Here is a 25,848-nt window from a genome sequence, read left to right on the forward strand (position 1 = left end):
TGTGTCCTTGTCCAACTTTATTGCCAGAGGAACAGGAGGGCGTGGTTGACAGGCCCCGCCATTCCTCTCCCTCGGAGGCCTGCCGGGGCCCTGCGATCGGGCAGGATTTCTGCGCAGCGCCCCTGGAACCCCGGTCGCCATCAACACGCGCACACTCACACTCATACCGACAAATAAATATGTCCGGCCGGCGCGGCAGCCCAGCGGCTCCGGTCGGTGTGGCCCTCGCCCGTCCTATGAAGGGGCGCCGACGGCCTGCAGCGGCCTCACCCCGCATCCCGAGGGCCGGGTCCTCCGCAGCGCAGGCCACGGGAGGAGAGCAGGCACCAGCTGCGAGCAAAGCTGCGGGGCCGGGAGGCGGGGAGGCTGGGGAGGCTAGGAAGGCGGGGGAGGCCGGGGAGGCCGGGCGGGCTCAGCTCAGTGCGCAACGTTCGCGCCGGCTCAGCTGCCGGCTCAGCTTTCGGCGCCGCTGCTCCAGGCCGCGCGCCAGACGTTCGTCCTCCTCCAGGGCACTGGGAGGGAAGGGGCTCAAGTCAGCCCAGCGTGGCCCACCCGCGATTCACCCCTGGGCCCTGGAGCCACTTCTGCTCCCGGTCCATCCCGGTCTCCACTCACATCCGCTCCTTGTGGTCCAGGTCCCGGACCAGCTCGTCGCGCTGGTTCACCAGCGACACCAGCTCCTCCAGCAGCAGCTGCTCTCGGTGCTGCTGTGCGTCCGTTTTCTGCCAGTCTGAGGGCCAGAGCCTGGGTCAGGAGGTGCCCCAGCAGCCCTGTCCTGCCTCCAGCCCCATCCAGCCCTGTCTCCCACCTTCGATGGCCAGCATGGCCCGCAGCTCCCGGCTCAGCAGCTCGAACCTCCGCTCCAAGTCCTGCTCCTCAATGCTGGAGAGCAGGATGCCGGGTCAGGGAGGGAAAGAGCACTGGGGAGAGCCCAGGGCTCTGGCTGCTCTGGGACCCCTCCCACTCTTCCTACCTGTTCCCATAGCCCAGGGCTGACCTCAAAAGTACACCCCAGTCCCCACGGAGAATTACCTTCTGTTGTGATTGTTCTCCAATTACTGGATGTTTATGCTGTCCACACCCATTTTTAAAATAAGAAACAACCCAGAAGGTTATTTGGATGGAAGTATTAGGCTAAAATTGGTCTGAAAAAATGTATCCAAAATGTTGCTGGGTGTGGTGGCGCATGCCTGTAACCCGAGCCCCAGCAACCCAGAAGACTGAGGCAGGAGGATTGGGAGTTCAAAGCCAGCCTCAGCAATTTAGCCAGGCCCTCAACTTAGTAAGACCCTATCTCAAAACAAAATATCAACAGGGCTGGGGATGTGGCTCTGTGGTTAAGTGCCCCAGGGTTCAAAAATCCCTGGTACAAAAAATAAGAAATCCATAATGCAAAAGGGAGGTAAAATCATCTCCACCACGGAGGATAATAAGGGAGAGTTGCTTCTGCTCAGATCCCTCAAGTCCTGTTTTCTGTACCATAAAGGCAGAGGGTCACATTGGAGGACTTAGCCCTGACCTTTTTGGGCCACGATTTCCTCTGGGTCTTCGCTTTCTCATTAACAAAGAGAGCCCCACTTAAAGAGGTATACTCTTTATACAGGAAATAAGCACAAAAAATTAATTTGATGGCTGAACAATGTTTTTTCAAAAAGATCTTTTTTAGAAAGAAGAAAGCAGCAAATAGCCCTAACCAAAGTAGCTAAGAGCCCCTCTGCTAGTCTACCCGTGCCAGCTGGGGGCAGGGCCTGAGCTGGTGGGGTCTGGGTTGGTGGGGCAGCAGGCCAGCTGCTGGGGCCGGTACTCACAGCAGCTGCAGCTGATCCTGCCTCCGGATGAGAGCGTTCTTCTTGTTGACCAGGGTGAACCACTCCTGGATCAGCATCTCCTCCTGCAGCCTGTTGGCACCTGAATCAGGCCAGGACAGTCACTGGACGTCTGCTAGTCAGAGTAGGGCAGCTGGGATTGGGCGAGGGGGTTTGTCCTGGTGGCATCCCTGAGGCCTGAGCTGTGTGCCTCCAGCAAGCTGCTCCCACCGCAGGCCCCACTATAAAGGGGACGATGACTCCAGTCGTGCCCGCTCCCAACTCCTCCTGAGGCCCGAAGGAGCTGCAGGGCCGGGTAGGTCTGGGGGGTGTTGAGGAGTGGACCGCAGAGGCCAGCCCACCTGACTCCATGAGGCTCCTCAACTGTGTCTCCACCTCAGCCGCCCGTCCATCTATCTGCCTCTGCTCCTGTTCCAGGGCCTGCAGCTCTGCACACACGTACTGACTGGTGTCCTGGAAGCGTTGCTGGGGATGGAAGGGAGCAGGGAATAGGTGGGCTCAGTTCAAGCTCTGCCTAGGAAGTGCCCACCCCTCAGTTTCCCCCATTTAGCCCTACATACCAGCCCAGCCTCCTCCCCTGGACTTGGGGGTAACTCCTCCGATGGGGTGCTCCCACCTGCAGGCAGAGACCAGGCTAAGGTGTCTCCAACCAACACACGCCCTCAGGAAATTCTCGGCTTAGGGTTTGTGAGCTGCCTGAGCTGAGCTGGGGGCACCCCACCCCAAACTACTCACCAGGGATCTGCTGCAGGGCAGTGGCTGTGGGTGGGCCAGGGGGAGGGCTGGGGTCAGGGCTGGGGCTTTCCTGTGGAAAAAGAGGTCAGTGAGGGTTGGCAGGGGTGCCCTGACAGCCTAGCCTGGGTCAGCCAGAGCCTCTCACACAGAGGGAGAGTGGGGTCCTCCCTCCCAGACCCTGCTACCCAACCACCCCCTTTTGGGGAAAGTGCCTCCTCAAGCAAAGGCCAGGCCTCCACTCCCAGTCCATGGTCCTGGCCTGTCCACACCCACCCGCCAAGCCTCCAAGTCCTCACTCCTGGGACTGGGATGATAACCAACCCCTCCAAGTAGCCCCCTCAGCCTCCCTGACTCCCTTCACCCAGGGCTGGCATCCCTATCACAGCCAGAGACCCTGGGAGTGACACCAAGCTGCTCAAGCCCCATCTTTGGACCTAGGGCATTCTGAGCCAGCACCTCCATCTCCCAGCCAAAAGGGGGCGCCCTCCCACCTTATCAGTTCCCACACCCGGAATCCAGGTTGGCTGGACCTGAAAATTTTACCCTAAAAGTCCAGGGTGATGTGCCCCACTCCGGATGACCTGCTGGAACTGTCAGCCCTGGGGGCCCCAACATTAGCTCATCTGACAACCTAGTCCCTTGACAACACTGCTCTGACCACCCTTCTCTTTCACAGGGTGGGGAGAAGGTGTCAAGACACCCCACTGTCTGCCCCAGCCTGCACCCCTCTTGGAAGCAGCCCTGGACATCTTTGGCCCAGGTGCCATCCTCTGAGGCCGGGGTCAGTGGTGGCCTAACTCGGCATCCACCATCATGCCTGCCCGAAACAATCCTCATGGCATAACTGAGAGGTCACCCCAAAACCTTCATTGGTGGCATAACTGTTTGTACCCCAGCCTCAATTCCTGGGCCTGTGGGTAGCTTTAGCTCAACTCTCCTACCATCCTAAGTCCCACCTAGATGACACCATCTGGCCACATGATGGACTTTCAGTTCCCTAAAAAGCACTGGCAGCCTGAAATGGGCCTCCATCTTAAGTTGTCCCAAATCAACTTGACCTTCATGACCCAGCTCAGCCTGCCTCCTGCAGAGGCCCCCTCAGGTTCCCATAGTCCTCCTTGTCTCCCTCCCTGATTTTCATGCCTCCTGAAGCCTATCCTGGTCCCCAGTCTGAGCAGATGGTGCCCAGGGCCTCCCCCATGACAGCTTGATGCCCGACACTTTATCACGCTGTGGCTATGCATGTCTCCCTGACCACAGGGCACCCCTTCGGATAGGGCTGGGCCCACAACATGCACTCAAGAGTATACGAATGGATAATTAATAATAATTAATAATAATAACAAATATCTACCAAGCATTCAGGTCAGGCACTGTAAAGCTCTTTACTGGTGCTTTTCGTTTAGTTTTCCTGACAACCTGGTGAAGCGGGGACCATTTCCATCCTCACTTTGCAGATAAGGAAACTGAGGTTCAGAGATGAAGCCCACATGAGACATGGTCTAGGGCCCAGCACTGTTTAACCCAAAACTTACTTCCAAGCTTGAACACCCACTGGGAGTTCTTTGTGTGTGTGTCCTTTTATGTAAATTAGGGAGAAATCCCAGTTCCTGGACCTAAGGGTTGCAGGGCTCCAGAATGACACCTAGGGAACATGCAGCTCCCTTTTTTAGAGCTGCCTGAGTGGCACCTGCAGGCTACTTTGCAAAGGGCTTTCACACTTTTGTTTCTTGGCCCCAGGGGAAGAGCACACAAAGCTTAAATGGTTTGCCCAGGATGGCACAACTCAACAGAGCTGGGCCAGCAGAGGGCGCCACTCAAGAGCTCAGGCTGAGAACTTAGGTTCATACCCTGAGCCTCTTCAGCTCCCTGAGCTTTAATGTTCCAACCTGGAAAATGGGGTGGTCATTCTTCTCTGGAACAGACACTGTAAGGAGTCATGGGGCAGGCCAGCAATAAGGAGGGGCTCAATCGACAGGGCAGGCAGAGGCAAGGAGAAAGCCAACCTCAGCAGGAACTGAGCTTACTCATGCCGGCACTGATGGGAGTTCCAACGCTTCCTTCCCCATGTCTGACCCAAATTCCTCTTTCTATACCCTCAGTGTGGCCCCTCCTCCAGGCAGCCTTGCAGGGCTGCACCAGAAACATCTGTCTTCTCACGGAGTTGCTTCATCCCCACCCCAGCTTCTAGGTGCCTGACCTCATCCAACGCCAGGCCGCTGGGAGTTCCCAAGGGCGGGGCCAGGCTGAACCACCTCCCAATATACTCTGGAGCCCTGGGGCTGGGAGTGGCCAATGAGGAGGAGTCTCCTCCAGCCCCCTGGGTCAAATATCTCCTATGGGGCAGGAACTGGAGGACAACCAGGCTTGGAAGGACCAGATGCTGGGATAAGGGCCCAGGAGGGTGTAGGCTGGAACCTCCCCTTTAAGATTTAAAGAGCCACTGACACTCACTCTCCAGCTGGGCTAGAGATGCCTGCCTCTCACCTCTGATGAGTGCCTCGAAAGTCCCTCTGTCTCCCCTCACAGGTTCAACCCGTGCCTCTGACCTGACACTTCAGCTCTCAGCCTGGCCTCACCACCATCTGCAGACCTTCTGGGAGCCTAGACGTCCAGCTGCCATGTTTTTGCTTGCTCAGGTCCCTCCACTTAAGAGCCACCCCCTGCCATTTTTCACCTAGGAAGACTCTCCTACTCATCAACTAGCTCAAAGGGCCGCTACTTCTTCCAGAAAGCCTTTTCCAATGGAGGCCCTCCCTTTCTCCGAACTCAAGGACTGTCACTGGGCGGTTACAAGCATGCAGGGGCCTGACAGAACTGCTCCTGCTGTCATAGACCCCAGCTTCAAAGTCATAGCCTGAACTTCAGTGACAGGAGTCCTCCAATGAGTCCTTTTCTCTCCAGGACCGCCTCCCCTTGAACACAGTGATGTCACACCCTGTGACACTGACCAGAGACCTGCAGGGGATGGGGGTTGGGACACAGGCCCTGGTAGGGTCTTCCACCTCCAACCTCCCATTATAGGAGGAGGAAACTGGTCTCCAGCATCTGGTGGTAAAGATCCAAATTGGAGAACTTGGGATTAGGACCCCTTGGAGACGGAAACCCTGCCCCCACTACAACTGCACCCGACTCAGGGCCACTCACAGAGAAAGGTCAACTCTATAGTCCACAAAGCACTGTGCCTAGTGCTGACAACACAAAGCCTTCCGGAAACTTCCTACTACAGTCATGGCTCCCCAAACTGGGTGACAGATATTAAAAACCACTAGCACATATCCCAAGCTGGCAGCAAAGTCCAGTGGACCTTGGCTGGTGGAGCTCACTACCACACCAAGGCCCTCTGATCAGAAGGGCCTCCCAGAACCCTGCTGAGTCCCGGTGCTCTTCAGCTGCTACCCCCGCAACCGGTTCTGCTCTTGGAGCCACTCAGGATCCCTCTTTACCCGACTCCTCACCACCTCACGCTGCAGCGGAAGCGGGGCACTCACCGCAGCCACGGCTCCCGAAGCTCCTGCGGCCCCCAAGTCCGGGTCGTCCACCGAAAAGGAGTTGCTGTTCCGCAGCCGTGAGCGCCTCTTCTTTAGCAGATCCGCGTCGCGTACGTGGGAGAAGGAGCCATGCGCTCTGGGCGGCGGCACCGGCCCGGCCTCTGCGTTGACCGAGGACCGTCGCAGTCTCACGCCGCCCGCACTACTTGGCGCCCCCGCCCCATTCACCAGCCCCTCCGCCAGGGGCACTGGGGATGTGGGCGCCCTGGTTCCAGAGCCCTCCCCAGGGGTCTCTGTTGGGCGTGCTTCGCCCGTGGTCTCCGTCTCTCCATCCTTGGGCGCGCAGACCACGTCCGCGCCCTTGGAGGCTGCTCTGCTCTCGCGGTCCGCGGTCTCCTTGGACTCCTTGGGAGCCTCAGCCCCGTGCTCGCGCAGCCGCTGCGCCAGGCCGCTGGCGTCCAGGTCGTCGCGAGGGCTGGGCTGGGCGCTACCTACGCGGTACGTGCCGGCGCCACCGCCGCCCTCCAACTGCACCAACTGCAGCTCCTGCCCAGTGCAGAAGGCACGGATCTGACACAGGTATGTCATGACGATGAGCTTGTCGGGCACCGACAGCAGCACCATGTCAGCTGGCTCCAGCAGCCGCGACACGCCCAGGGCCGCGAAGCCATCGAAGGCCTAGGAAGGGTGCGCTCGGGGTCAGCAGCCGCGGTGGCGACCGAAGTTACCCAGCAACGCCACAGCCCAGGGCCAGCCCGCTCAGGGGGTCTCCGCGAGTTGCAAGCCAGGGTTTGCCTAGCAACGCCTTCTACCTCCTGTGGAGGGAAATCTAGCAACAGGGCCCCCGCCAACGCGTTACTTAGCAACTGCACTGTCCACCAAAGGGTGGTTTTGGAAAAAGGATCTGGGGGAAATAATGCTTTCAACAAAACAAAACAAAACAAAACAAAACAAAACAAAAAACCCAAAACAAACTAAATAAAACAATTTAATGACAAAGAGGGTGAAATGTGTTCAAAAGCCACACTGGAGGGCCCTGCAGCCCATAAATTCCCCAATTCTGAAGTCTGCAGCTTGGCTCTAGACCCTCATCCCCATCTCACCTGCTTGTTGTTCTGTTTGATGTTGAGCGGGTCAAGGGACGCATAGTCACTGCAGAAAGAGGGCCGGTCAGGAGCTGGGCTGCCCTCCCTACAGGCTCCCCACCCGTCCCCACGCCCTCTGGAAGCTCACATCTTGTCTGGGTAGAATCGGTGCAGGATGGCACAGAAGGCCAAGCCGTTGCGCCAGGATGTGGTGAAGTTGGTGATGCGGACACCACGGTAGCCAGTGGTGACCTCCTGGCACCACTCCAGCAGGGACTGGCTGGAGCTGACCAGGGTAGATGGTGCCTGGGGACAAAGAGGTGGGCTTAGGGGATGTGCATCTGGGACCTGTGCCCCCTGCCCTTGGAAAGTTCAGGCTTGGCACAAAACAACCCCACTTCTGAGTTTGCAGGGGTCTTCAGAGACCATTTGGCCAGAGCCTTGGGGCCGGGCAAAAGGGCGTTCAGCTCAAGTACATTATCTGCCAAGGTCACCTAAAAGGTCAGTTGCCCCCAGGCAAGATCAGAGGTCACCAGCAGCCACATCTCAAAGTCAGTCCTGAAAATCAGCTTAGGGGTATTCAGCTCCATGCGACCCAGGGAAGACAGGGTGGGAGAGCTGGGACATCCTGAGGGAGGAAGGGATGAGGGGACTTCTTGAAGCTGAGCCCCCCATCCCATCCCTTCTCAGTCCACCAGGTGGGTCCATGCAGAGCCGCCGTTCGCTCAGCCCCAGGTTAGTGAGAGAAGCAGGCTGGGTCCTCGGTGGCCCCCATCCCTACCTGGCTGCCCGGCAGCCTCCTGTCCTCTTCAGGCTCCTCTGGGGAAGAGGCCCCTGAGGGCCTGGGCACCCCAGCCCCAGCCTCGCTGGCCACCTGCACCGCAATCAGGCTGGCCTCTGGGAGGCTTCCTTTAGCTTCTTGCCCTTTCTTGGTTCCCAAGACCCCAGCCTCTGTTTCCTGGGCCTCGAAAATACCAGATTTATTCTCTGGGGGCTCTACACCCATCATCTCTGCTTTCTGGGCCCCACAAACCTCAGATTTGACCTCTGACAATGCCCAAAACCTAGGCTCTGCCCCTTGGACCCTCAAAACTTTAGTCTCTTCCTCTCCTCCTGAAACTTCTACCCCTACTTCCTGGGACCCTAAAACTCTTTGCTTAGTACCTGGGGCCCTTAAATCCTCATATGTGAGAGCTCCCCAGACCCTAGTGTCTGCCTCCTGGACCCCCAAATTCTCAGTCTCTGTCTCCCCAGGCTCTGAAACTGTAGTTCCCATAGCTGCCATCCTCTGGGGCCTTGGCATCTCAGCTTCTGCCACTCCAGCCACAGGCCCTGACACCCCTGAGCCCTCGGCCTCTGCCTCCTGGGCCCTCGCTATCTCAACTTCTAACCCTGGGACCCCTGAGCCCCCAGCTACTATCTCCTGGATCCCCAACATCTCAGCTTCTGCTGTCCCAGTCTCAATCCCCAGGACCCCTGAACCTCCTACCTCTGTCTCCTGGGCCCCCAATATCTCAACTTCTGCGGCCTCATTTTCTATCACTGAAACCTCTGAATCTCCTACCTCTGTCTCCTGGGTCCCCAAAATCTCAGGCTGTATCCTTGGGACCCTTGAATCCCCAGGTGCTACCTCTTGGATCCCTAATATCTCAGCTTCTGCTGTGCTAGTCTCTACGCCTTGGATCTCCCAGATCCCTGACTCTGTCTGCCCGGCTTCCAATATCGCAGATTCAGCCACCTCAACTGGGATTCCTGGAACCTCTGAACTGTCAGTTGCTATTTCCTGGGTCCCCAATATTTCAGCTTCTGCCTCCCCAGCCTCTGTCTCTGGTATCTCAGAACCTTCTTCCCCTGTCTCCAGGGTCCCCGATATCTCAGATTCTGTTATCTCAGCTTCTCTTCTCAGTACTCCAGAACATTCAGGAATCTCCTGGGTCCCCAATACCTCAGTCTCTGCCATCATCCCAGCCTCTGTCCCTGGTGCCCCGGGAACCCCCACCTCTGTCTCCTGAGTCCCTAATACCTCCAACTCTGCTATCCCAGCATCCTCTAACTCCAGGCCCCCTGATCTTCCTGCCTCCATTGCCTGGGCCCCCAGTATCTCAGCTTCGGCTATCCTAGTCTCTGTCACTGGGAACACTGACCTGCTTGCTTCTGTCTTCTGGGACCTCAATTCCTCCCACTTTGCTAGCTCAGTTTGTGTTCCCAGGGCCCCTGACTGGTCAGATTCTTCCTCCCAGACCCTCAGATCCCTAGATATCACCCCCTGGTCAGATGATGACGGGGCCTCCTGAAATCTGCTCACCTGGGGCCCAGTGCTTGCTGCTCCAGCAGAGGGGCCTTGCTCCAGGGCTGTCCTCCCAACACCAGGGGCTCTGCCCCTCACCTCTGCACCCTCTCTCTCCTGGCCTGCAGCAGCCCTGGCCCCCCTGAGGTCACTGAGATGTCCGGAGTGCTCTGCAAGCTCTACTAGAGGTGGCTTCAGGCCCGCGGGAGCCTCTTCCTGGGCCCTGAACCCCATCCTCCCCTGAGAGCCCCTTGGAGGAGCCTCAGGAGTCACCCTAAAACTTGCCTCAGGCTTCAGTCCTGCTGCCTCTGGTCCCTTGGCTAGAAGACTCACCTTTGATCTCTGCTCAGCAGCCTTTCTACTAAATTCTGACCTCTCTTCAGTCTCACCAATTGTGACTCTTGCCCTTTGCTCAGTGTCCACCTCACTAGCCTCTGGTCTTTTCCCATTGTCCCCCTCTTCAACTTTGGGTCTCTGCACCTCCAAGGTATCTCTGGGGCCTTGGTCCTCAACATCTGGGCCTGGCCTGGCTCCCTGGGCCTTTGTCCCTTCCTGAGGGCTTGGCCAGGTCTGGGTCTCCCCAGAAGAACCCACTCCTGCTTGGGGAGCCTCTGCAGCACTGGGGACCTCATCACCCCCTTGGGGGGCTGGGGGCCGGGGGACTTCAGAGCCTTTCCGGAGCCGAGGGGCTGGAGTGGGGGCCGTGTCCTGGCCTGGCTGCCTCAAGGACCTGAGGATAGAACAGGAAGGGGCGTTGGGGGGCTCCCATGGGCCCCATTCTCAGCTGCACCCCACCCTTCGGCCTGCTGGGCGCTGGAGAAGCAGGGCAGGGAGAAGAGGACGGAGCCCAGCAGTGGGCAGGGGCAGAGGAGGCTGGTTCCAGAGCTCACCTTGTCTCTGGTGGGGTTCCTGGGGGCCTTGGGGCCTCAGGCCCCACTTGGCCCCCAGCTGCAGAAGTTGGTTCTGACCCCTGGCCCCAGGAGGCCCTGGTCGGAGGTGCAGGGGCACTCACGGGCGCTGGGCTGATATCCTCAGCACCAGAAGGGTTGGCAGCTAGGGAGGAAGGGAAGGGTCACTGAGGCCTGGGTCCTGTAAATTGGGGTCCAGTCCCCACCCCCAGTCCCAGCCCAGGCCTCACCTGCCTGCCGGGGCCGTACTTGGCCCTCATCTTCCTCCTCACAAAGTGTCTTCAGCTCCCGTGAGGTATCTGGGGTGGGAGTTGAAGGCGAGAGTGAGCCCAGGGCAGGGCCTGCAGGTCAGCCCCCCTCCCCCAATGAGAGTACAGGGCCTACCTGGGATACGCCCCAGCCTCAGGGCACCGCCCAGGCCTGCGAGAAGAGACAGGCCCACAGATGCAGAGAGAGAGAGAGAGAGAGAGAGAGAAAACCACAAGAGCAGACAGACAAAAAGCCTTAATGAGCAGGAGGGAGGGACAGGCGGTGAGGGGCGGGGAGACTGGACTGCAGCCCTCTCTGGGCCTCCGACCCAGCTTCTCAGGTCAGGCACAGGCTGCACAGGTACCCACCAATCTGAAGCTGAGAGGGCCAGGGGCAGGGAAAGCACTAGAACCATCCTACAGGACTTGGTCAAGGACCAAGGCTATCATAGGACAGAATCCACTTAGAGCAACCAGGGCTCTGGGCAGGTTGGAACTGCTGGGCAGTAGTGAGCTTCCCTCTCTGGGCATGCACAAGCTCGCCCTGCCCCAGCACAGCCAGTGGCTTGTGGCCTCGGTGCCCCCAGTTCCCCTAGGCTTTGGCAGTCTCAGCATGTGGCAGGCTGTGAGCCCACCTGGCTGGGGGCCTCGAGGGGCCCCTGGGCCATTAGCCTCATCCTCGTCACTTTCAGCAAAGTCGTCCAAGTTGCCCACATCACTAGGCTTCACGCTCATGAGGCTGGCCAGACTCTGCATGTCATCATCCCTGGGGGTGAGAGGTCAGGGATGAGGGCTGGGGTCACAGATCACAGGCCAGGGCCAGGAGGGCAAGTGGGCACTCACGTGGCACGGCCCTCCCGCAGTAGCACCCCCGAGAGGGTGAGGCTCAGCTCAGCCTGCACCACCTTCACAGACTTGGGCTTTAGCCGCAGCCGCAGCGGGACCTGGGCTGGAACAGGCCCTGCGTGACGGGCCAGGTCCACCTCCACCGTGGCAAGCACCTTCCGCTGCCCCTTGGACTCCTGTGGGCAGGGGTGGGATGCAGCGAGGAGCATCAGTGCTGCCCGCAGGTGCCTGGGACCCCAGCCCTCTCCCCAACCCCAGCACTCACGTTCTCAATAATAAAGGTCCACTCTTTGGCCTCATACTGGTCCACATGGGGGTCCTGGGGACAAGGGCAGGAGTGAGTACAGGACTGCCAAGAGGGCAGCAGAAGAGTCCGTGCTGGCTCAGGAGGTGCCGTGGGGCCTGCCCCAGCTCCAGTCCCAGATGCCTCTGCTCCTGCAGGTGTGGCAAATGCTGCCTCCTCCAAGAACTCCCGGCCACTCACGCTGAGTAGTCCAGCCCCTGCCCCAGAAATTCTGGGTGCCTCCCCCGTGTCCTTTCTCATTGGGATGAACAGCCCACCAGGGGTCCGGTGGCTGCCGGCGCTGCAATCCCTTGCCTATTCCTGTCCATGTCGGAGGCTGGAGACTCACCCTGTACAGGGTCACGGAGATGTCCACGTTCTCAGGCACCATCCACACCACAGTGCCCCGGTATGGGTTCTGGATGCCTGGCTGCCAGCTGTGGGCCTAAAAGGGGCAGTGTGAGTCTTCCCCCGGAATTACCTCTCCCTCCCTCCCCTGCACTCCCTCTCTCCAACCTTGACCCTGCCTTCCTCTCCCTGTGCATTCAGGGCTGAACTGGAACCCAACTCCACTTCCCCATCAGCTCCAACCAGCCTTCCACTCAGCACCCCTTAGGCCCTACCCCCAACCTCGAACCACACGAGCCCCACCTTGGAGCAGATGCGACGATTCCGCCGGGTCCACACCACCACCAGCTTATCCGGTTGCCTGAGGGAGACAGTGAAGGAGGGGGCTCAGTTGGGCCCACCCAACCTCCTCATTTCCTCCTCCTCCTCCTCCTCCCCACCTCCTTCAGGGTCTTCCTTTGGCCCTGTCCCTTCCCCCCTAGGAGAAGGCCTGGGTAGCCCTTATCTGGGGCCACAGGGTGCAGGGTGGGGCTGCTGAGGCAGGGCGGGGCCCAGGCGAAGGGCAAAGGCCCAGGCAGCATGGACCAGCAGCGAGGATGTAGAAAGAGGAGAGGCGCATGCCTGTAGTCCCAGCAACTCAGGAGGCTGAGGCAGGAAGGTTGAAAGTTCGAGGCCAGCCTCAGCCAACTTAGTGAGGCCCTGACTCCAAATAAAAAGGACTGGGGATGTAGCTTGGTGGTAAAAGACACCCCTGAGTTCAACCTCCAGTGCCAACAAGAAAAAAAAGAAAGGAAAAGCAGACACAAATACAGAAGACAGACAGAAACACAGACACACACACTCTGAGACAGAGGGAGAGACCAAGTCTCAGAAAAAAAGAAGTCCTTTCACTCACAAATTATTTTTGAAGTACCCACCACCCAGCCCAGTTTGGGGAACAGAGTGGAAAAAAGGAGAGGCAAGACCTTTCTGGGGCCAAGGACAAGGGAAGTGGGGGAAGGAAAATAAATGAGCAAACTAACTTCAGGGATTGTGAGAGAGCCAGGAGGCCCGTGTCTGAGCAGAGGTGTGAGTGGGGGAGGCATGGGTCACTTGGGGTTCTCCAGCAAGAGGGCTCCAGGCAGAGCAGAAGGCAAGTGCAAGGGGGAGGCTGAGGGAGGGGCAGGGAGAGGGTGGAGTGCGGGCAGAGGCATGGGGTTGGCTTGTTCTAGCAGAACCCACGCAGAGGGCCTGCCGTGCTCAGGGATCCCAGGATCCCAAGGAAGGTCAGCCTACTTCCCTGAACCCAGAGCCCTAGACCCCAGCTTTGCAGAAAGATGATGATAGTGGAGCCTCATCAGGGAGGACTTCCAGGAGGTGGCAGCTACGCTGAACAGCATAGGCTCAGGAGGTGCGGGGATGTGTGGAGGCAAAAACAAAAGGAGGGGCGAAGCCCAGGGCCTAGTCCCAGACGTGGAGCTGATGTGGCTGGGCCGGGGGAGAGGGCCCAATTGAATTAGCATCCAAATGCTGCCAAGGATGGGGACGGTTGAGGGACTCTCAGGTGAAGGAGCCCGACAGCACTCCTTGACTGTCCCCAGCCCCATGCCAGGACACTCAGGTTTGGCCCACTCACTGCCCCTCCTAGGCCAAGCCAGGATATGGCTCTCCTATTAACCCTGGAGGGTGGCCCAGAGAGGTCGACCAAGTAAGATCCCACAGTGTAGCCCAGAGCCCTCTGGCCCAGAGGTAAGCTCTCTTCCCCACCCCCAAACTGCAGGCAATGGCCAACAAAGATAGCCACAGGCCTTCCCAGAAAGGGGAAGCAAAACAGGGGGTGCCTATGGAGGGCGGGGGCCTGGTTGGCAGCCTGACTCAGGCCAGGCACACCCTCCCAGGGAGCTCCGACCTGGGCAGGGGCAGCTTCCTGTCCTGGGCTCCAGGCTAAGAAGCCCAGAAGGACCTACTCACTGCCTATGACTCAGTCGCATTGACACTGCCTGCACCCCTGGCCTGCTGTTCAGGACAATGCCCAGCACCCCCTGGCCTCACTCAGGATGCTGGGGCAGAAGCCAGAGGCCAGAGTTCAAGTGCTAGCTCTGTGCTGTGCTACCCACTCAGGCTCTGTCCTCTCTGGGCCTCTGTCAACTGAAGGGCCCAGTGTGAGCAAGGCCACAGATATGTCAGTTGTCCCAAGGACCCCTGTCTTTGCTCACTCCCCTCCCCTTGGACCCCATGGTTTCTGCCTGCCCCAGCCCTTCCCCTTGGGAACCTAAATTTAGCCCCACTGGGCTGGGCGGGTGAGGCCCCCACAGCTGTGCCCTAATCCAGCCAAGGGAAGCTGACACCAGTGAGTTCGTATATTTAGGGTGTGACGCAGGGGTCTGGCAGCTGCCGGTGGGGGCAAGTGAACCTGAACCAGATGCCCTGGCCATTTTGGCAGTCCGGGGCAGGGCCTGCACCCTCACCCGACTTCCTGGCCCTCTGCAGGACCTCTCCCGAAGACCTACAACCTCCTAGGTCCTGAGGCCCCTTTAAGCGGCTCCCGCCTCCCTCCTCAGCCCTCCAAGTGCTCAGTTTCCCCTTTTAAGGACATTGTGGAGACATTTCCATCTTCCCAGAGCCCACTCTGGTGAAGGGGAGGGGTGTCTTCTGGCTCACAAGAGGGCAGGGCTTAAGGGGGGCAACATCTTTGTTCCATGAGCTTTCCGCCCCAGCTCTGGCCACCTGTAGACCTCAAAACCTGAAACTTTTCCAGGGCTGCCCTGAGCCATCTCTGGCCCCAAACCCCCCAGCCTCCCTTCCCTAGCCCTGACCACAGCTGAGGAAACTGGGCACAGGCAGATTCTCAGGCTTCCAAACCCTGACCCCAGCCCCAAGAAGGTTCCCACATCCCCAGCTTTAGGGGTCCCACAAGGCACTTCTGAGCCTCCCAGTCTGGGACGCCAGGCCCAAGCTGGGATGGGGTACCCTCTGGTCATTGGGTCGGTGGGGGCAGAGTTCTCTCAGCGCCAAAGGCCTGATGGCGCCCCCCAATCTTGGAATGGTCCCTCAGGCCTCCCTCCCACTCACCATTTCTTGGTGCACTCCAACACCAGCTCGTGGTAACAGGCCACAAACTGGAACTTGGCGGCCCGCTTGCCCACGCGCTGCAGACGTTTCCACACCGAGGTCATGGCCCCCGCCGCTCCTGCTGCCCACTTCTCAGGGCCGGGGCTCCCGCTGGCCTGCGATCGCTGGCCCGGTCCGTGTCCCCATGGTCTCCGAGGCTCCTATCCGCGTCGCCCGCCCCGTCCGTGCGGAAGTGACTGAGGCTCAGACGCCGGCTGCTCTCCCCGCCGCCGCCCGGTGGTCTGGCTGAGTCGGCGGGGTGGTCCGAGGCGCGCCGGGCTGGCAGGAGAGCGGAGCGACGAGCGCGCCGTTTCCTGGAGCCGCACCCCCGTCGGAGGGCGGGCGGGGCCCGGGCGCCGGGCGGGAGCCGGGGCAGGAGCGCGGGGGGCGGAGCGACCCGGCTTCCGGGGGCCTCGAGCTGCGACCCGCGCGCGGGGGCTGGGTGAGGTGGGAGGTGGTGACACGCGACTGTAGGACCGGTTTGGTGCGCGCAGAGGCGGCGTGGACTTGCAGGCCGGATGGGAGTGCATGGGCCCCGACAGAGGGCCACCAGCAACTTGGTGCCTTCCTCGAGGAGTGCTGTCCAGGCCGCCTCCCTTCCTGCCTGTGGCCCTTTCTTACTCGTGACCCCATTTCACAGGCTAGGAAAAGAGAGACTCAGAAAGCGGAAGGGACTCGTTCCGGGTCTTCCTGAGAGTCTGAACCAGATTCAAAGGTTCTCAGCTCTGGCGTGGCAGACGACTGCTGCCATCCACGCCTAACCAGAGCAGGAAGGAGCAAGTGGAATTAGGGACTAACCTCGGTAGCCCTGTCTGTGAGCAGCACCCATCCCCGAGTCTCTCAGAGCCTGACTCCTCAGCCGTTATAAGGAAGACAGCCTTGACCTCCCACAAGCAGCTGGAAGTTCAGATCCTGACTTCCAACCCAGTGTGTGGACTTGGATGAAGCACTAACACTCAGCCTCAGTTTTGACATCCGTTAAATGGGGATAATTATAGTTTTGTCTTTTTATAGTCATTGAGAAGATGAAACCTCAGCATTTATCACAGAGCCTGGCTAATTTTGACAGGTCTCATTAAATGAAATCCGTTATCATAGACAGGAAAAAAAAGTGAGCTGTGCCTGTATGGTATGTTTATTTTGACTCCCCTGGGAAGTGCACCCCTTGAGCCCCTGCCGCCTTAGCTGCAGCCTTAACACCAGCCCAGCAGGGGCATGAGCCATCTGCACAAGTAAAACCCTGAGTTAAGAGAACTGGCCTGGGGCAACACATCAGTGTTTCCTCCCACCCGCCCATGTTTTGCCCTGTCAAGTTTGTGAATGGACGGAACCCTGGTGCTTGGTACTTGGTTTGATCAGGACCTCTGATCTGCCAGGAGTACCAGCTGGGTTGCAACTCCAGGAGGCAAATGACTGTACTGCATGGTATGGGGCGAGCTGCCTGTAAGCCTGAAGTGTGTAACTTCGAGAATGTGCAGGTGTCTTCCGGTGGGCCTGACACCCGGCTATGATTTTCAGTCCCACTAGCGTCCTGGGTTTCCAGACTAAGGGGAAGAGCCTTACAAGAAAGTTCTTAGTGTGAAGTGTGCGGGTAGCAGGGGAGCTGGGCCATCTGTGTGAAACTAAGTGTGCGATGGGGGTGTCTGGGACCCCAATTCCTCTTCACTGACGCTAAGCGTGGGTGAAGGCTTGGGGCCCTGCCCCGTCTCTCGGGCTTGGCTGGCTTCAAGGAGGCCAAAACTACACTTCCTTCGGCCTCCACAGCTCCTTTCACACACCCACCAGGCACTAGCTCCAGGGCCTTCCTGGAGCTTTCCCCTGTCCTGACCAGGGGCCCCCTCGGGCTGCGGCTCCGGCCCACCCATTTCCTGTGCTGCACCAACTCCGCCCCCACTGGAGGTGGAAAGTTTCGCTCCTCAAGATGGGCGGCTCCCTCTCCTTCCTTCCCGGAGGACAAGGAAAGCCCATAGCGACTGGGAAAAGGGGGCTGGGCGAGAAGGCCGCCTGAGGGAGAGGGGAAGTGACTCCACCGCAGTCACACAGCTGCGGAGCCAGGCTCCGCCAGCCTGGAACGCTCCCAGCTCTGCCCGGGGGAGGAGGATTCGCACCCGCCGCTGGTAAGCCTTTCACTCGGGGTCTCGGACGCCACCTGCCGGCGAAGTGTGGACCTCACTTGTCAGAAGCCGCTATATTCCGGCCCCAGAGCAGGCAATCAGGACACAATAACTCCGAGAGTATTTATTTATTTATTTACCAGCCCAGGAGGCTGGCCCCTAAACTTAAATATCCAGCATGGGGCCTTAGCCTTTTATGGCCTTGGATAGGTGCAGGCATGGGTCCTGAGGCCCTTATCCAGGGCAGTGGATCCCAGGGACTGGAGGTGGGATGCCCCTGAGCCAGCAGCTGCCAGTGGCAGCAAAAGATGAAAAAAAAAAGATGGGAGCCAGGCACTCATCCCAATCCCATGATGCCAAGGAGAGTGCAAGATACTTTGGGCCCCACTGCCAAGCTGGGGTGCACGTATATGGGAGAAGAGGAGGCCCAGTACCGTGGGCAACCCAGGTGCCCACCCAGTGCCAGCCAACCAGGAGGGGGTTGGCAGTTTTGCCTGAGGGGCATATGCCTGGCTCTCCTGAGAAGTGAGGTGGTACAGGTGGAAGAGCAGGCACTGTCTTCTGAGGACTTGCTCAAGGGAGAGTTTTGAGCCTTTTGCACGGGTGCATTGCCACCCACCCCAGCTCTTCAGAGGCTGATGTGGAAGGCGTCCTGCAGCCACTGATCTCGGGCGTTGTGTGTCTGGGGCACAGTGAGGGGTGGTGGGTCAGGGGGTAGGCTGGCATCAGGAGGCTCATCATCATCAGAGAGGCCGGCATCCGGTGGGTAGGAGCTGTCCGAGTGCAGGGAGGATGACAGGTCCTGGCATAAACTCAGGTCTTGGCACAGGTGTTTGTAGTCCTGGATTGATTCGTACAGGCCCCACAACTGGCACAGCAGCGACATGTCCAGCTGCCTTAATCCCACCTGCAGACAACTGACAGTGGGCTCTCCTGGAATCCAAAGCCCCCAGCCCAGGTCACAACCCTAGCCAATCTTTCCCAGCCTTCCTAAGTGAAAGTTCTGGGGAACAACAGAAGGCACCTACAAGCTCTGAAACTTTAAGCAAGTCACTGACCCTCGTTTGTAAAATGGGGTAACAACAGACCAGGCTAGTGGTCCAGCCCTCTTGCTCCTGCCTTCAAGGAGGATGAAATGAGGTAACGTGAGTAAAATATTTAAAAATACATAGTAACTCTTGTCATGCATTACTAATTACTGTTACAAACCCCCACCACTCAAATGCCTCTGCGGGACCTGAGACCCAGTCCGGGGCCTCTGCACTCCGCCTCTCCAGGGACCCTCCCGCCGCGGCGCCTACCCACTCACCATCTCCTTGCGCAGCGCGGCTAGTGCCGAGTCGAGATTGACCGGGCGACGCGGGCCGGCGGCTGGCCCCGAACTGGCGGCGCCGGCGGCGTGGCGGGGCCCATCCGGGGCGCGGGCGGCGCGGCTCAGCTCGTCGTGGATGCGGCTGCGCTGGCTGTAGACGCGCTCCAGCTCCCGCCACGAGCCCCCGCTCGCGTTGAGGAGGCCGCTCAGGCCGCGCGGTAGCGGCGGGAGCCCGGCTAGAGCGCAGCCCGCGCCGCCCGGCGCCTCAGCCGAGGGCAGCCCGTTCATGGCCGGGCCGGCGCGGAGGGCGATGTCACCTCCCTCCCCGCAACACTTTGCCTGGGCCGCCGCCGCAGGCTCAGTACCTCGCGGCCCGGCCGGCCCAGCACAGTCGCCACCCGCAGGCCGCGCTTTGTTCCTTCCCCAGCTCCTCCGACTCCGCCCCTGCCCCACCCCTCCGCATGGGCGGGGCCTCTCTTAAAAAGGCAACCCGCGGTGGGACCGCGTAGCGAGAACCGAGTAAAAGCAACAGGAGCACCCACACAGGAGAAGCAGGAAAGGAGAGGTCAAAAAGGGCAGGAGTGTTTCGTTGGCGGTTCTTTTTTGCTGCCCCTCCCCACACAGTGTTCTGCACGACGACTCTCCCAAGGAAAAGGACCTAAAAGTGGGGATCAGAATACTGGGGCAAGTCCATGCTTGGCTCTTAACGTGCAATGTTGGGGTTCCTACAATCTCTGTCAGTTACTGAGTACTGGGATGGGCATGTGGTGGGGCAGCGTGATAGAACCAGGATGCTTAAGGGAGGGAGGAGAAGCTACCAGGGGAACGGAATCCCAAATCTCACAGGTCACAAATAAGTGGCTTAGCTGGCTGGGAGAGGAGGATGCAGCCAGAGACATAACTAGGGGTTCAACCCCTCTTGCTCCTGCCTTTAAGGAGGCCATGTCCTCCTCAGAAAGGGGATATCACACAGCCCTCTACCTACCCCTCATCCTGAGTGCAGAAAAAAACTCAACTCGTCTTTCAGGGCATCAGGGAGAGTGTAAGGTGGAAAGGTGACAGGCCAAAAGTAGGAAAAAGGTGACTGGAGCTGGGGCTGGCATGCACATTTAGAACCAAGAAAAGAACAAACCACACAGGAACAGCAACTTTTCTAGAGGGTTTTTCTGGAGGAGGGGGGAAGGGGGGGGGTCTTAGTGCTGCAGCTGCTTCAGGCTGCGTAGGGCCTCAGCACATGCCCGGATAAGGCCACACAGCTGAATGCTAGTCTCCAGGGAGGTGCTAGAGCCCAGCTCAGTTGAGGCCCAGGTGAGCTTCTGCAGGAGGGCTGCCTGTGTGCAAGCCACCACATCTGCATTTGGAGCCACTGCAGGAGTGGGTGGCCCCTGGGCTGCCTTGAGCCCTGCTGCAGCTCCCTCACAATGCTCCGGTCTGGGTACTGGGGGCTGAGGCGTGGGCCTAGGGCCAGAGGGTGGCTCTGTGCCAGAGGAGAGCTGGTGTTCCCGAGCTTGGGAGAGGGCAGCCTGGGCATTCAGAGCTAAAAGGGGAAGAAGTGGATGGAATGGTCAGAATGACTGGCACACCTGGGAACCCTCTATGTGTGCTCTTTACTGCCTTTTTGAACTATGCTGGGGATTGAACCCAGAGCCTTGGGCATGTTAGGTGCGCGTTTCACCACTGAGCTACACTCCCAGGCCCAACCCACTTTCTATTTTTGTGTGAGTTATTCATGCCCTGGCTTCTTTGGTCCATGGAGACTGTGTCTGATTAGGCTCAGACTCTCCCACAGTATGGGAACAGCAGGTGCTTAGTGGTCTTAATGAATGGTCCTCTCCAGAGCCTAAAGGAGAAAGAATCTTATTTCTGCCCACCCGCAGACTCCACTGTCACCTCCCAGGCCTACTGTTCTGAGCATCTACCACCACAATGCTTCCCCACGGAGCACACCCGACCCCTCACCCGGATTATCTTTATCCACGTCTGAGTCGAGTTCCTGACAAGCCACGCAGTAGATTTTCCGCTGTTTGTCTTGGAGGAGGATCGTCTGGACCAGAAAGCACACGGGGTAAGGAGAGAAGAGGAGTGATGGGGTCCAAAGGGGAGGGCTGAGGAGGGGCCATGCGGCCTGCCCGCGGCCCCATCGCCGACCACTCGCCCGAGCCTCTCCTCACCCCACAGTCCGCGCACGTCTCGCCCAGCATGCGGTAACCGCGCAGCAGGTAGTCGCCCATGAGCCGGGAGATGCGATCCTGTCGCTCCCGTCGCGCCTGCAGCACCTTCGTCTCTGCCTCAGTCGGGGGCTCCCAGGAGAAATCGTCGACTTCTGGGGAAGACAGGCACAAGGGACCGGGATCTTGCCGGAGCGAGCAGGCTCCCGCGCCCCGCAGCCACAGGCCCCCGCAGCCCAAGTCCTCACCAGCGCCGTTCAGGGCCATGTTGCCGTTGTCGCCGCTGGGCTCACCGGAAATGTCGTACAAGCAGCGCGCCTCCGCCGCGCCCCGGCCCCTTCCACACCGGCCTGAGGCTGAGGGCGGAAGTGACGCCTCTCAGGGGGTCCTCCGACCTCTTGCCCACAGTGGGGCGTGTCAGCGGCAGACTACACCTACCCGGGAGGCGCGTCTCCCAACCGGAACCCGGCGGACCGAAATTGGAGGGGCGGCGCCGGGGAAGCCCTGCTAACAACGCAGGGCCGCGGATGGAGGGGACTCCTTGGTTTGAGAAGTCCTCGCTGGCCTCCGCCTGACTTGGGGTTGTCCTTTCCACACAGGCTGAGCCGGGTGCCAGGAGGCTCCGCCACCGTGGTTGCGCGCGCGTGGAGCCTCCACAGGCCCAGTGCTCACTTGGACCAGCAAGGCAAGGCCAGGCTGGGATCATTGGCGACCCCTCCCCTTCTGCACGTCCGGGGTTCCAGTCTGCCCACACACCCGACCCCCACCTAGTTTCAGACCTCGGACTCCTGGAACTGATGCAAAGCCTGACTTTTTTTTTTTTTTTTTTTTTTTTTTTTTTAAGTGTATGCCCTCAGATGGTTTGCTGACCGAAAAACGCTTTGTGCTGGGCATGCTCAGTCCAGGTTCTGTGGAGTGGGGAGGGGGGACTTACTACATGTACTTGTGACGTTTAGGTTTTTCTTCAGTGGATTGCAGGTTAAAGTTGCCAATCCTCCCCGAACACTGGTCTTTGTGATTTCCCCCTCTTCCTTCATGTTCCTTGTCCGTGTGCATCCTCCCCCTTATTAAGTTGGGAGAAGCTCGATGAGGCAGGCAGGGTCCCTAGATGTGCAGCCTGCTGGAGCTTGAGGCTGTAAACCAGGACAGTGAGAAAGGAGTCAGGACTAGATCCCCACAGTCTCTTTCTTCCCTGGACAAAACATGCTTTCTTTAATTTTACTTGAAGTGACTTCAGGCCCCGTCTTCCTCCTGCTGGACCCCCTGGCACTGCCATTTTTCCATAATAGCTGCCTCCTAGGAGAGCCCTATGTCCCTGCTTACTCTCGCAATCATCAACAGGCTCTTGGGCACCACTGTACATGACTTGGGCTGTACCCCAAGTCATTTCTGCCAGACTGACTGTAGGAACTGTCCCTGAACCACCTCTTGGACTCCAGCCTGTATGCACAGACTCTCCAGGCCGTTACTGTCTCCAGCTCCAGCCCCATCCTGAATTTCCCAGTGTACCCTCTGTGTCATCATCAAGACCCACTCAGCTGCCTGCTCTGCCTGGCATTGCCTGGTCATTTATCCTCCCTCTTTGGCCCTTCATTTTCTCCTCACGTTGTAGTTCTTTCAACCTTTTGAAGTGGGTGCTACTATTGATTGTCACTGTTTCACAGAGTAGGAAACTTGAGTAATTCTTTTAAAACAAATGGCATGTTACTTTTGCTCTGAACCATCTGGCATCTCCCCATTTCTCTTAAACAGAAGTCCAAAGTCCTTATTATGGTCTCCAGAATCCTACGAATCAAGTCCCCCTCATGGCTTTCTACTGTTCCCACATTTTCCTCTCCCATTGCTCACCCCTACCTCTCTCAGAAGCTCTCCTTGCCTCAAGACCCACTCTAGCGTGGACAAGGCACAGGCCTGAGTTTGATCCTAGATCTTCTGCTTACTGGCTCTGTCATCTGGAGTAATTGACTTCACCTTTCTAGACTTCAATTCCTCCTCTTGAAATGGCCACTTATGCTTACTTGAAGGGTGTGTGAGGATTTAGTGAAGAGGTGTGAGTCGAGGGGTACTAGGAGACTGTTCCCTACCAGTCCCATGTGTGTGCAGGTTATGCAGGAGCAGAGACACAGAATGTGCACCCTTACTCTGGACTACCTTTTCAAGGATGTTTGTGTAGTGTACAGCCTTAGACCTTAGAAATAATGTCCCCATCTAGAGCAAAGGACTGCTATGCCCCCTGCCCATTATAAAAGGTTTGGGTTCTCAGAAATACAACTCAACATGTGAGTTGCCTTCATCAGATTTGGAAGGGGGAGGTGACAGATATGCTCGCATTCATGTTGCTCGCTGTGCTGTAATAAAGTTCTTTGTCTCTGACCCAGAAGTCTTGTATCTTTTGCCAGCATTCATGTACTCGTGTCAGTTTAACTAATTTGTTTAAAAGTAGGGTAGGGGGCTGGGGATATAGCTCAGTTGGTAGAGTGCTTCCCTCGCAAGCACAAAGTCCTAGGTTCAAATCCCCAGCACCACCAAAAAAAAAAAAAAAAAAAAAAAAAAAAAAAGTAGGGTAGGGTAAAGGGACGAGGTGTAGCTCGGTGGTAGAGCATGTGTTTAGCATACCCAAGAGACTCAGCATGCCCATGGACCTGGGTTCAATTCCAAGCACCCTCCTGCCGAAACAAAAACAACCCCCCCAAAGGGTGAAAATCTTAGATCTTAGGTCTTTAAGTTAAAGATTCTTTTATTAATAAATTCTAAACTATGGAACACTTCATGAATTTGCACGTCATCCTTGCATAGGGGCCGTGCTAATCTTCTCTGTATCGTTCCAATGTTAGTATGTGTGCTGCCAAAGCAAGCACCATACTTCTTGACAATGTTGGCAATGAGGGTAGAATGGGGACCGAGATGTGGCTTTTGGTAAAAAGAAAGATGAGGATCTCATGGGTCGATTAACAGGTTTTAAAGGATGGACAGGGAATTTGTAGCATGCATGTTGACCAAATTGTTTGACCAACTGGGCAATAAAGGTTTTCAACTTTGTTTCATAAAGAATTAGGTAGTTGCTTACAGGCCAGTTACCACAAAGTAGGTTGAAAGTCAACTGCCAGACATTTCCCTGGTTATTACTCCTCTCTCCGGGTGGGGCTGGGGATGGAGGGATAGTTCCTCACAGTCAACTACAGGTCCGCCTCTTTGTAATAAGCAGTACTAAGACTCATTCTGGAAGTACAGAAGTTTCCATCCCCTTTCAGACAGGATTTGCAGAGATGCACGCACACACTAAATGCAGATGGAGGAAAATTTACCATTACTATGGACGGAAACTGGATGACTCATTAGAATTTTGGCCAGTTCACTTTGGAGTTGATAGGCAGGACACATGATTCTTGGTTAAGAAAGAATTGGGGCTGGGGAGATAGTTCAGTCGGTAGAGTGCTTGCTTTGCAAGCACAAGGCCCTGGGTTCGATTCCCAGCACCCCAAAAAAAAAAAAAAAAGAAAGAATGGAATCAGGGACTGGGGTTGTGGCTCAGTGGTAGAGCACTTGCCTAGCATGTGTGAGGCACTGGGTTCTATTCTCAGCACTGCATATAAATAAATAAATGTCCATTGACAACTAAAAACATATTTTAAAAGGAAAAATGGCAACAGCTGGGCCATCGTACAGCTCTGCCCTACCTATCCTGACAAACTTCTATCCATTCCAAGATCACAGTAGAGGGTCTCAGTCATTTTTTCCAGTAAGTCCTCTACAGGGAACTTTGACTCTCTTAAGGAAAGTTTCCTGAGATGGACAAAATCTAACAGGAAAGCATAGATGGGACATTAATTACTTTTTGGGCTCTTTCTGCTCTGGTTTGCCTTTACAATGCTGATAAAAGTGACCACCAGAGAAGGAGATACCAAAAATTTTAGATAAATTCTAGTCATCAGCTCCACCACTCTAGATAAACCCCCAGCCCTTATAGAAAACCAGGTGAAAACCTAAGAGATCTTATGACAACAACAGGACAGAAATACCCCCATCGCTGCATATTGTTTGGCAGTGTTCTTATTAACGACTGCTTGACCTTTGGGAGACTTCAGGACTCACCAACCACAGCCACATCGCTTTCCTTCTGCAGCTGTGAGGTCTGTACCACTGGCTGACCTGGGCCCCAGAGGGTCAGTCTCCAGCTAACGGTTTGTCAATTTTGTTGGTCTTTTGGAAGAACTAATTTTTGAATTAGTTGGTTTCCCTTATCACTTTGCTCTATTTTACTTATTTCCACTCGAATCTTTATTATCTTTCCTTTATTGTCCTTCCTTCAGCTTGTTTTGGCTTGTTCTTCTAGTTTCTTTTTTTAAATTTTTTGTAGTTGTAGATGGACAGAATGCCTTTATTTTGCTTATTTTTATGTGGTGCTAGGGATGGAACCCAGTGTCTCACATATGCTAGGCAAGTGCTCTGCCACTGAGCTACAGCCCCAGCCCCTGTTCTTCTGGTTTCTTAAGGTGAAATATAAGGTAATCTATTTGAGATCTTTTTTTTTTCTAACATAAACAGCTATAAATGTTCCTGTAAGCACTTCCTTTAAAAAAGAAAGATCATAGCTATGCAAGTCAAGCAGACGTCAAGCTATGTTCTAATGACACCTATAGAGCACTCCACACAACAGCAGAATTCATATTCTTTTGAAGTGCACATGGAACATTCTCCAGGATAGACCATATGTGAGGCCTGAAAACTCTCCAAGTATCTATACATTGAAAAAGACTGAACTCATACAAAGTATATTCTCAGACATAATGGAACAAAATTAATCAATAACAGAAGAGGATTTGGGGAATTTTAAGTATATGAAAATTAAACAACTCCTGAAGAACCAATAGGTCATAGAAGAAATCACACAGGAAATTAGAAAATACTTCGAGTTTAATTAAAATGAAAAGACAATGTAGCAAAATTTGTGGAAAGCAGCCAAAGTGGTGCTTAGGGGGAAATTTATAGCTGCTAATGTTTATATTGCAAAAGGAAAAAAAAAAGATCTCAAATCAATAAACTAATGTTTCACCTTAAGAAACTAAAAGAACGGGCTGTGGATATAGCTCAGTTGGTAGAGTGCTTG

At 56.7% G+C, this 25,848-nt stretch overlaps 3 protein-coding genes and 1 non-coding gene across 9 annotated transcripts; all 4 read right to left on the reverse strand.

The window, feature by feature from the left end:
- Window positions 1-2: 2 nt before the first annotated feature.
- On the reverse strand, window positions 3-15,521 carry Ehbp1l1 (EH domain binding protein 1 like 1). Of its 6 annotated transcripts, XM_047516666.1 has the most exons (20): window positions 15,109-15,519; window positions 12,361-12,418; window positions 12,059-12,154; window positions 11,692-11,745; window positions 11,424-11,602; window positions 11,216-11,346; window positions 10,717-10,752; window positions 10,563-10,631; window positions 10,315-10,477; window positions 7,919-10,154; window positions 7,286-7,443; window positions 7,156-7,204; window positions 6,053-6,730; window positions 2,562-2,631; window positions 2,387-2,442; window positions 2,168-2,291; window positions 1,809-1,908; window positions 809-882; window positions 616-730; window positions 263-512 (listed from the first exon to the last, which is right to left on the reverse strand). In XM_047516666.1, the coding sequence occupies exons 1-20, from the start codon at window positions 15,210-15,212 to the stop codon at window positions 413-415; spliced, it is 4,650 nt and encodes a 1,549-aa protein (XP_047372622.1). In that variant the 5' UTR covers window positions 15,213-15,519; the 3' UTR covers window positions 263-412. The 6 variants fall into 6 exon arrangements, with proteins under 6 accessions (XP_047372620.1, XP_047372621.1, XP_047372622.1 ...); XM_047516664.1 differs by lacking the exon at window positions 809-882 and having other exon boundaries at window positions 3-512; window positions 15,109-15,521; XM_047516667.1 differs by lacking the exon at window positions 10,717-10,752 and having other exon boundaries at window positions 15,109-15,518.
- Window positions 15,522-17,374: 1,853 nt separating this feature from the next.
- Fam89b (family with sequence similarity 89 member B) lies at window positions 17,375-18,861 on the reverse strand. Its single transcript, XM_047519585.1, has 2 exons — window positions 18,571-18,861; window positions 17,375-18,168 (listed from the first exon to the last, which is right to left on the reverse strand). Exons 1-2 carry the CDS (start codon window positions 18,859-18,861, stop codon window positions 17,890-17,892), a joined length of 570 nt encoding a protein of 189 aa, XP_047375541.1. The 3' UTR covers window positions 17,375-17,889.
- An 899-nt stretch (window positions 18,862-19,760) lies between these two features.
- On the reverse strand, window positions 19,761-21,090 carry Znrd2 (zinc ribbon domain containing 2). Its single transcript, XM_047519584.1, has 4 exons — window positions 20,990-21,090; window positions 20,745-20,896; window positions 20,533-20,617; window positions 19,761-20,110 (listed from the first exon to the last, which is right to left on the reverse strand). The coding sequence occupies exons 1-4, from the start codon at window positions 21,006-21,008 to the stop codon at window positions 19,767-19,769; spliced, it is 600 nt and encodes a 199-aa protein (XP_047375540.1). The 5' UTR covers window positions 21,009-21,090; the 3' UTR covers window positions 19,761-19,766.
- A 2,402-nt stretch (window positions 21,091-23,492) lies between these two features.
- On the reverse strand, window positions 23,493-23,599 carry LOC124960881 (U6 spliceosomal RNA). Its single transcript, XR_007104198.1, has one exon. It is a non-coding gene; the product is annotated as a U6 spliceosomal RNA (small nuclear RNA).
- Window positions 23,600-25,848: the final 2,249 nt, after the last annotated feature.

Source organism: Sciurus carolinensis, chromosome 11, assembly GCF_902686445.1.
Source record: "Sciurus carolinensis chromosome 11, mSciCar1.2, whole genome shotgun sequence".
Taxonomy (NCBI): domain Eukaryota; kingdom Metazoa; phylum Chordata; class Mammalia; order Rodentia; family Sciuridae; genus Sciurus; species Sciurus carolinensis.

Excerpts from the sequence above, each read along its gene's own strand:
- Ehbp1l1 (XM_047516664.1), bottom strand. The coding sequence starts at position 15,212 with ATGACCTCGGTGTGGAAACGTCTGCAGCGCGTGGGCAAGCGGGCCGCC. Across the intron at positions 10,753-11,215 it reads CCCTCGAGGCCCCCAGCCAG|GCCTGGGCGGTGCCCTGAGG; the intron begins GTGGGCTCACAG and ends CTCTTCTCGCAG. Across the intron at positions 1,909-2,167 it reads GAGGAGCCTCATGGAGTCAG|GTGCCAACAGGCTGCAGGAG; the intron begins GTGGGCTGGCCT and ends GGCCTGATTCAG.
- Fam89b (XM_047519585.1), bottom strand. The coding sequence starts at position 18,861 with ATGAACGGGCTGCCCTCGGCTGAGGCGCCGGGCGGCGCGGGCTGCGCT. Across the intron at positions 18,169-18,570 it reads CCGCGCTGCGCAAGGAGATG|GTGGGATTAAGGCAGCTGGA; the intron begins GTGAGTGGGTAG and ends AGTTGTCTGCAG.
- Znrd2 (XM_047519584.1), bottom strand. Across the intron at positions 20,618-20,744 it reads AGACGTGCGCGGACTGTGGG|ACGATCCTCCTCCAAGACAA; the intron begins GTGAGGAGAGGC and ends TTTCTGGTCCAG. Across the intron at positions 20,111-20,532 it reads CGTGGATAAAGATAATCCGG|CTCTGAATGCCCAGGCTGCC; the intron begins GTGAGGGGTCGG and ends TTCCCCTTTTAG.